General features: G+C 37.6%; 2 protein-coding genes across 3 annotated transcripts; one reads left to right on the top strand and one right to left on the bottom strand.

The window, feature by feature from the left end:
* The first annotated feature begins 2,485 nt into the window (after window positions 1-2,485).
* On the top strand, window positions 2,486-4,821 carry LOC128019455 (inhibitor of growth protein 1-like). The gene is made up of 2 exons (XM_052605445.1): window positions 2,486-2,842; window positions 3,724-4,821. Exons 1-2 carry the CDS (start codon window positions 2,704-2,706, stop codon window positions 4,509-4,511), a joined length of 927 nt encoding a protein of 308 aa, XP_052461405.1. The 5' UTR covers window positions 2,486-2,703; the 3' UTR covers window positions 4,512-4,821.
* Window positions 4,822-5,744: 923 nt separating this feature from the next.
* LOC128019456 (ubiquitin-conjugating enzyme E2 A) lies at window positions 5,745-9,281 on the bottom strand. Of its 2 annotated transcripts, none has more exons than XM_052605446.1 (6): window positions 9,091-9,281; window positions 8,613-8,693; window positions 7,689-7,714; window positions 7,489-7,578; window positions 7,060-7,148; window positions 5,745-6,851 (listed from the first exon to the last, which is right to left on the bottom strand). In XM_052605446.1, exons 1-6 carry the CDS (start codon window positions 9,132-9,134, stop codon window positions 6,723-6,725), a joined length of 459 nt encoding a protein of 152 aa, XP_052461406.1. In that variant the 5' UTR covers window positions 9,135-9,281; the 3' UTR covers window positions 5,745-6,722. The 2 variants fall into 2 exon arrangements, with proteins under 2 accessions (XP_052461406.1, XP_052461407.1); XM_052605447.1 differs by lacking the exon at window positions 9,091-9,281 and adding an exon at window positions 8,826-9,053.
* Between the last annotated feature and the right edge of the window lie 57 nt (window positions 9,282-9,338).

The following is a 9,338-nucleotide window of genomic DNA, read 5'->3' as shown; positions in this document are numbered from 1 at the left end:
AGTAATACTGGTAAATTGCCAAAAAATTACGACTTTATTGTTAGATACAAAAATGTGCTGTTCATACAGGCACCAACATCCCCTCTTTTTTCTGGTAAAACACCATTCACACATCAGTTTCAAAATACCAGTAAATTATGTGAAATCAGTAAATTCGGAAATTACCTCTAAAGGGCTGTGCCCCTCGGAGTTTTGTTTGTAAATGTTTTTATTCTTGTGTCAAACATTCACATTCATGCAGCTGCTTTTGGCCCAGAAACATCATATAAGATGACTTCAAAACCAAACTACACAGCATGGAGTAAATGCGTCATCTGCGTCAGATTGTTATGATTGGTCCAGAGTAGACGTCTTACGTCAGCTCGTTCTGAACTCATATGTGCTCATACTGGTAATCTAATTCTGTGTTAACACACAGCAGATTACCAGTAATTTACTGGTAATGTTACAGCTTCTCATACCATTAAGTTGCCTTGATATATTTACCAGTATTTTTGAAAAGGTCCTGTTCACACATGATTTCTTTGTGTGTGTGTGTGTATGTGTGTGTGTGTGTGTGTAAAGGGCATTTGTCATACATTCCTGCAGCTGCTTCAGAGTTGCCTCTTGTTCGCCTCTCGGACCAGTTTCCTCCTGCTCATTCATCAGTTTGGAGAGACATCCTGATCCAGGGAGGGTCTGTGTTGTACCAAATACCTTTGCTTAATAATAATAGACTTCACTGGGTTTATAGGCATTGATAAAGCCTTTTTTTATTTTTGGATCCATCTCCGGTGCCTGTCCACAACCTTATCCTGGAGATCTTTTGTCAGTGCCTTGCCACCCAGAGTTGATTGTTTGCTTCAGTTGCACTACCAAGGACTGAAATGCTCCAGGAAAACTCTTTTCATGCTGAGCTGATCAAAATTACCACAGCATAATGTCAAATGGCTTTGTGTGCCATTGAGAATGTGATTAGCTCCACCTGATTCAATTTACAAGTCTTTTTTGTTTGTTTTGGAGGGGGTCTCTTTTTTTCCAACTCTTGTTTTCATTATTATTATTTTTTCCTTTTTTCCAGTTGGTGTTAAGTCTTTCACTTGGATGCTATAAGTTGCACTGAGTAAATATATGTGGATTTGGGGGTATACACATCACTCTGATATTAGTCAGGTTACTATTCGGTGTCCTTGTTACTGTGTAATTATACTTTTAAATACCGAGTGACATTAATTACATACTACATGGTTAGGGTTAGGATGTGGTATCTATCTATCTATCGTATCCAAATATCTATACTGCCATTCAAAAGATTGCGATCAGTAAGATTTTTTGATGTTTTATAACACAAGCATGAAAAAAGTTTGAGAGCGTCTACACAAAACCTCCCTTACGACTACACCTTGATTCTTGACACGAACTTAATGTGGAAAGTAACCTAATTTGTACAGTCTGAATTCTCCATCGACACTAAAATGCATAAAAGGTCATTTTTTAGGACAACACTCGGGTCCGAGCACAGAAGACAAGGAGACTCGACTTTACACACATTCCCCCTCTCATTTGCACATTATGATATTTCAGTCATCTGACATTTTTACTGCTCATAACACAGAGTTACAAGGAACTACTTTTACCATTTTCAAAGGTCATTCACAACTGTTAAAAATATAGGATAAACTCATTAGAATTTCTCTTCAGGGCTGAAACTGAAACAAGGAATCCACAATAATACACTCAAGAGGAAATAATATCTCCATGATGTGGCAGTAAACAGCTCAGCTGAGGATAAACAGCATTAAGAGCCTCATTGCCTCAACATAAGAGACCCCTGCAGGCCATTCTTGTGTTAGAAGAACTCAACTACACTTTTCACCTTTCAACATGTGAATTATCCAAGCAGCTAAAATTAATAGATAATGAATAATGATTTATTAAGATGCATTAAAAGTTGCTACTCTATTTATATTTAATAATTAAGCTCAAATAGAAGATAAAACACAAAATATTTTTTACATTGCACCTCATTTGACCTATATATATGATGCTGTAAAAATGTTTTGAGACTTTGCTTCAAGTGATCTACATAGTAAACACAATATAACAAAGAAAAAATGCTTTATGTTAATATTATGCAGCAAATCTTCTAATACATAAATAATATTGAATGCAAAAAGTCCCCGCTTATTTAATTTTGCAAGATAATATAAGACACTATAACTCTCGAACCCTCCAAACACACACACACACACACACACACACACACACACACACACACACATACACACACACACACACACACACACCTAAACCTATCATAAACATGTAGGTCATTTTTCAAATGCCATTCAGCTCCTCTGAAATTATTGTTGAAGTCTTGCTACCAAACGCCACCATGCGTCTTCAAAGTGCAACAATATGCAGAAATCGCGCGACTCTGTCCCAAACATTAAAATGATCCGCTCATGAATATTAATTAGCTTTAGCGTACCAAGACACTCTGTTGGAAGATTATGGAGCGACGTCACTTTGCGGTATTTCATATTCATGAGCTAGGTCTCCGCCATAGAAGCGTCACTGGTCCTGCACAACTCACTACACACTTATCTGAATAACTTTTCCAGCAGCCCACACTTTTATTCTTTAAAATCTATCCTAGGATAATAATATTAATAAAACACGTATTCACATTGCTCTGCCAGCTTATTAAATGCGTGCGAAAAGATGTTGAACCCTTCTTCAAACGGGGAGTCTTCTCATGTTGTGAACTATGTTGAGGAGTATCTGGAGCTGCTCGAGTCTTTGCCGCTGGACCTTCAAAGATGTGTGTCTCTCATGAAGGAAATTGACGCCAGATATCAAGGTGAGAGCTTATAGTCTCTTGCATTTAGCATACGTGTAAAACAAATCACTGCATTGTTTGTTGCAACGGGTGTTAGTTGTCACACTAGCTAGCTTGCTAGTGGCTAACCGTTAGCACGTGAAACTTGCAAGTTTCCCCGCGTCGCGAGATTGAGAGGTTAAAGCTGCAAAGTAGGTCAAATATAGAGTGAATTTATTTGTAATTTAAATCTTACATTTGTAAAGGTTTAGATTAAATCACTAACGTTACGCATCCTGATTGGATGGAGAGCGGAGTCTCGCAGCTTCTAGAGCGCCACTAAACTTCCTGTTTAACGTTAAATAATTATGTAACGTTAGCTTGAAATCAGTTTTGTGTTCGTGCTGTGTAAATAGTACTTAAAATATAAAAACGACTGCACATAAAGTTCCATATGGTCAGCGACTGTATCTAGACGCATTAACCTCTTAAACCAAAGACGCTCCAGTCAAAACCATTTGTATTCAATGCACTGGTCAGTTATGAGATTTGGGCTGTTTTGCTACCATATCATGTCTTTTTTTCCAGGCTAGTTCCAACAAAAATATCCAAAATACACATTTACGTGTTTATTTGATTATGCATGATCTGTTTGCATTTGTATAAATAATTTTGCATATGGTAATATTTGCAAATCTGGTAATATTTACTTCCACATAATTCCGCATGTGTTTATTAAAACATAACATTTCAGAAAAATCAACCATAGTGATATTTGTTAGTTAACATGTTTTATTCACCTGTGGCATCCTGACAATAAAGCTTTTTTGCCGTGATTCCTGCCCTTTTCATTGGAGGTTAAAATGATAAAGACTGACTTTACAGTAACAGTAAACATTAACCCTGATGCATTGATCTTGCAGAGATCCTCAATGAATTGGACGAGGCGTATGAGAAGCACTGTCAAGAATCAGATCCCGTGCAGAGGCGGCGTCTGCTTCACTGCATCCAGCGCTCTTTGATCCGCACAGAAGAACTCGGGGATGAAAAGATCCAGATCGCAGGCCAAATGGTGGAAATGGTGGAGAATCGCAGTCGGCAGCTCGACTGGCAGAGTGAGCTTTTCCAGGCCTGCCAGGACTCGCCGGAGAGCACCGTGTCGGTGGGCAGCATCCCCAGTGCCAATGCATCCATAACTATGACACCGGTCTCTGCTTCGATGCTCTCGGTCAGTAAGCCCAGTGTGGATCGGAGGCGAGACGAGACCCCGGCTTCAGTTGACAAATCTGGTGGAAAGCGTTCACGAAGGCAGAAAAATGGTTCGGAGAGCCGAGAAAACTCCAATTATGGCATGGAGCCCAATGAGGAGTTTGGTTCAGGTGTGTCTAAAGAGAAGAAGGCTAAGACCTCGTCCACGTCAGCGAAGAAGAAGAAGAGGTCGAAAAGCAAGCAGGACAGGGAGCCGTCGCCGACAGACCTGCCTATCGATCCCAATGAACCCACTTATTGTCTGTGCGAGCAAGTGTCTTATGGAGAGATGATAGGTTGTGATAATGATGAATGCACTATTGAGTGGTTTCACTTCTCCTGTGTCGGCTTGCACCATAAGCCCAAGGGGAAATGGTACTGTCCGAAGTGCAGAGGAGACAATGAGAAGACAATGGACAAAGCATTAGAGAGGTCTAAGAGAGAACGAGCGTACAACCGGTAGTGTAAGGTGTAGCTGGTTGCCAATGTGATTGTATTCAGGAGTTTAGCATCCAGTTTTGAGAGGCCAGGACCTGTGATGTTGTTACAGACTAGTGTTGGTCATTGCTCAGTAGCTATATCTTTTAGGGATATATTTGATACTGTTCACTTATCAGCTACAGAGTTATCAATGTTCTGCAGCATTGGAAGTATTCTGCTCGTCCAACCATAAGACAGTGAATTTAATTTGTACTATTTTCAATTATCAGTTTTGTATTTATGCCTTGCGTAACTCTACATATGTTCATGAAAAATAAACCATGCTTAATGTAGTGTTGTTTCATGCTTATAAAAAAAATCAGGCTTTGAAGGAATATTTCACCCAAAAGCGGACATTTCATAGAAATACATCCAAGATATAGATGAGTTTATTTCATCATCACAATAGTTTTGTAGAAATCAAAATAGTTCAGTAGATATTTAGCATCAAATCACTTACTCACCAACGGATCCTCTGCAGTGAATGGGTGCCGTCAGAATGAGAGTCCAGTTGATTAAAAACATTTCATATCACAATAATGCACACCACTCCAGTCCATTTGACATCTTGTGAAGTGAAAATCTGTGTGTTTGTAATAAATCCATCAAGATGTTTTTAACTTAACATTTTTCCTTCCGCCTAAAATACGAGTGGACAACAGTGGATGGACGTTTTCAGTGAAGCGTTATGATGGAATTTCTTCCTTTACACTTCACGAGACATTAATTGGTCGTGTAGATTACTTGTGCATTGTTGTGATGTTTTTGTCAGCTGTTTGGTCTGACAGCACCCATTCACTGAAGTGATCAAGTGATGTGATGCTAAATTTCTCCAAATCTATTTTGATGAAGAAACAAACTCCTCTTCTTCTTCTTTGATGACCTGAGGGTGAGTGAATTTTCAGTTTTAGGTGAACTATTGCTTTAAAGTACGTCTTAAATGTGGACCAGTAATTTGTTCACCTTGTTATATGGCTGTGTTAGCTCTCCGATGTCACATTATTCACTTCCCATGATTTCTAGAACTGATTCTCACAATAAAATCGTGGTCTGTTTCACCTTCAAACTTTCTGTCCTAGATTCAAAAACATTAAGCAGAAAGAAAAAAAAGATTCTTACGTTTTAGTAAATAGAAAATACTTCTGCAGTTGTTACAGTTACAGAGTAGGAAAGGATGAAGTAAGGTGTAAAGCATCAGGGATGCATTCCTCAAAAGGTATTTTCACCTTTTATTTAAGTATTTACAAGTGCTGGAAAATGAGATTGCCAACCAGTGCAAAATCTGTACACAAAATTCAGATGTGTTTTTACAAGAGATTAATAGAGGCAAGGACACACTCAGGCATTCATGCATGTAACAGGGCATACATCTGCAAAGGGTTTGGAAAAAGACCTGAATACACCATTTCACTTGATTGACTGGACTTATGGTGCAAGCTATGAAAAGATTACGTAACTGCAGTTAATATGCATCTCTGGATTGTGGAGGATATTTTATAACTTTGAGTAACTTTGACCAGAAAATATACATTTTGTACTCCATGACATATTGCCAGTTTCTGTCAACAATAATTTTATACTTTATATAAATCCTCATGGCTGTCTACCAACATCTTGTGTGTTTTAAGTGTGTATTAGGGATGGTCACCACTCATGGAGTAGCATACTAACCCTCCTCTGGCAGAGCCAAGAAAAGCCGACTAAACCAAACGAATGCTAACCCTGAAAAATGGAAGAAAACCCTAAATTAAAAGGACACTTTAAACTGCTTTTAGAGTGAAACCATGATATTAAAATTGACAGCACCAAGAACATTTTCATCAACAATACTATGACTTAGATTAATGTCTCTTTGTAAGTCATTCATCCAGATTAGACTGCCTTGATTTTTTTTTTTTTTTTTTTTTGAGATGCTTATGCATTTTGCAAAAAAGTACAATTACTGCATGTTCATGCCATATGCAAAATTAGTCAAGCATTATACACCAGAGGTATTTCCCCTTTCAATGATCTTAACGAGGCTTGACAATCAATCCAGGCAAAAATGTGGGAGAGAAATAAAACAGAAATCACAATCTTGCATGAGTAAAGTGCATAAAAACTTAAAAATGGAGATTTGAAAAACTATCCCCAAACAACAGAGCCAAACAAAAGGAAAACAATGTTTCAGTGAGAACATGGTTTGTAAATGTGGTCAACTGTCCCTCCAGCTCTGCTCTACAATCGCTGAAACCCGTTTCTCATATTCTCGTTTGTTTTCTTGATAGAGTTGTGCTGCCTGGCTGTTCGCAGGGCTATTGGGGTTTGGCTCATCTAGAAGGGACTACAAAGAGAGAGAAATCTAGTTTTAGTCCTCAAGAGTATAACAAATAGAAAGGAAAGTGCAATTACAAGCAAAACCCAAATTTCACCATTCGCACTCTTAAATCAATATGAACATTCAAATTAGGCAATTCTCAAATTCAATAATGTCCACAGGCTACATGAAGCACTTTTGTTTCATATAAAAGGACTAGAAAACAATTCAATACCTGAATTGATGTCAGAATAGAAGAAACATCATAAGTCGGACTCCACCGATTCTGAAGAATATCTAGGCAGATGCTGCCATCGGCATACACTGAGAAAGACAGCAAGAGAAAATTAGAGCAGTAACTTTTAATGAAACTTTGAACATCTCCAGAATAAATAGCGTAATAAAATTATTGTCAAAGAAATGCATTAGCAAGCATAAACGTATGTAATACTTTTGCTAAAGCTTCATTAATAAACTATTTTGAGCAAAAAATTTTTAATAAAAGCTTGCAAGGTACAATGAATGACAGAAATGAATTTAACAGCAGCAGATTGTGTGTTGTAACGTACTACATGAGTAAACTATTGAGAGCATATTAGAGAATTGGCGTCAGATTGTTTTTGACAGAGCTTCTAATCAGAGACAAACAGGAAGCATATCTCACCATTCGGATGAAACATTTTTGAGACGAACCGCACAGTTGGGGGCTTGTTTGGATATTCCTCCGTGAACTCAACTGTGAGTTTGAAAGTACCTTGTGTACGGAATAGAAACAACACTGTATCTTCAATTTCCATTAAAGGAAACAATTTACACATTTTTTTAAACACATGCATTTAATCAAGTGTCTAGGTCGACACTTACCATCTTCAAAAGGTGTTCCCTCTGGACTGCATTAAAAAAAAATTAAAAACAACATCAATGAGAAAGCAATATTAAATGTCAAAGCCTCAAAGGTAGGGGGAAACAGACATGAAACGTTCACGTACAACATGTTGACCATGAAATCGAATAGACATGCAGCATTAGAGCAATGAAATATGTATACGTGTAGATTTTCACACTCTATCCCTACAAAGATGTAAGATTAGTACGATTTTTATTTTTTTGCAAGCTTTCGTTAAGTCTTTTATGCTTACAAACGCTGCATTTATTTAATCAAAAATACAACAGAACAGTAATAGTTCAATAATTACTATTTCAAATCTTCAAGAACCAGCTATTAAAACACATCTCTTCCATCTTTATTTGACCCTCTAACTCTAGAACTCACTATTCTAATTTAATTCTTAAAAAAAATTAATTGCTCTATTCTATGTTTTTTTTGTTTATTTATTATATTATTTAAAAGCACTTGCTATGTGTACTGCATTTAAACTAACTGAGACTTGTTATAGCACTTATATATCATTGCTCTTTTGTTGTTTTTGATTGCTTCCATTGTCCTCATTAGTTTGTCGCTATGGGTAAAAGCATCTGCTAAACGACTAAATGTAAACTATTTATCATTGTGATGGCAAAGTTTTAAACGATCACAGTGTCTTTGCTTTATAAAAGTATTAACTTACTCAATAATTCTGCCAACACCAAACCTTTGAACAAGTCGCATAGCATCTATATGTATAATATTTAAGCATATCATTAATTCCCAACAAAATGTACAGGTCTTTATATGTATATAGATTTTATAATCCGTTCATATTTGGAGGTTTTCGATGACTGTGGGAACTGCTCCACCTCGCTGCTGGTGACGCAGACTAGACTCGACCCCATTCTCTCTCTCCTCACCCGAATATAACCGCGTTCCACACCATGATGTTGTTCTCCGACGGAGCTCCACTGACCCCGGCTGGAGGATCCTCCTGGAGCCTGGGGACCAGCACAAAACACAATCAGATCCGTGTTACAGCGGCTCAATCACATTCAATGAGAAAGCTTGGCTTCTGCTGACCTTATGAAAAATACTAGAAATGTACAAATATTGGATAAAATTGAAAACACATTCAGACAGGTCAAGCTTGAATAACTTCTCTAACCGGCTCAGACTAGCCAGCTAACTCATAAACTAAGACTAATGTAGAGTTTCTAAGAATACCCACGATGTAAACAGGCAATGTGATACTACCAAAAGACTATTGAATGGCGTGTTTTAATCGTTATATCGTGTTTGCTAAGCGGCTGTCGAACTGGGTGATATGAAGCTAACTAAGCAAGCTAGCAGCTATTTCACCAAACCAAACACATCTACCGTTTAACAGCTACTCACCGCTTAAAATCCCGCATGAGTCGCCTTCTAGCTGGAGTTGACATCTTTAAATACACTAAAAAAATATCGTCAGCAATTTTTTTTTAGAGCTCTAATTATAAATCCTAAGGTGACTGTATATACCACAACACTGATGATTAATATTTTTTTCTGAGTACAAGACGTCTTTTCACGAGACACGGCTGTACTATATGTCCCTCACAGGGTGTTATTTGCGACTGGAAATACAAAACATCAAACAAAATGTA

The sequence above is a fragment of the Carassius gibelio genome, chromosome A9 (genome assembly GCF_023724105.1).
Source record: "Carassius gibelio isolate Cgi1373 ecotype wild population from Czech Republic chromosome A9, carGib1.2-hapl.c, whole genome shotgun sequence".
In the NCBI taxonomy this organism is placed as follows: Eukaryota; Metazoa; Chordata; class Actinopteri; order Cypriniformes; family Cyprinidae; genus Carassius; species Carassius gibelio.
Note: the sequence above shows the minus strand (reverse complement) of the source record. Positions and strands in the feature narration are given on the sequence as shown.

Excerpts from the sequence above, each read along its gene's own strand:
- LOC128019456 (XM_052605446.1), bottom strand. The coding sequence starts at position 9,134 with ATGTCAACTCCAGCTAGAAGGCGACTCATGCGGGATTTTAAGCG. Across the intron at positions 8,694-9,090 it reads CTCATGCGGGATTTTAAGCG|GCTCCAGGAGGATCCTCCAG; the intron begins GTGAGTAGCTGT and ends GCTGGTCCCCAG. Across the intron at positions 6,852-7,059 it reads CTATTCTGACATCAATTCAG|TCCCTTCTAGATGAGCCAAA; the intron begins GTATTGAATTGT and ends CTCTCTTTGTAG.
- LOC128019455 (XM_052605445.1), top strand. The coding sequence starts at position 2,704 with ATGTTGAACCCTTCTTCAAACGGGGAGTCTTCTCATGTTGTGAACTAT. Across the intron at positions 2,843-3,723 it reads AATTGACGCCAGATATCAAG|AGATCCTCAATGAATTGGAC; the intron begins GTGAGAGCTTAT and ends TTGATCTTGCAG.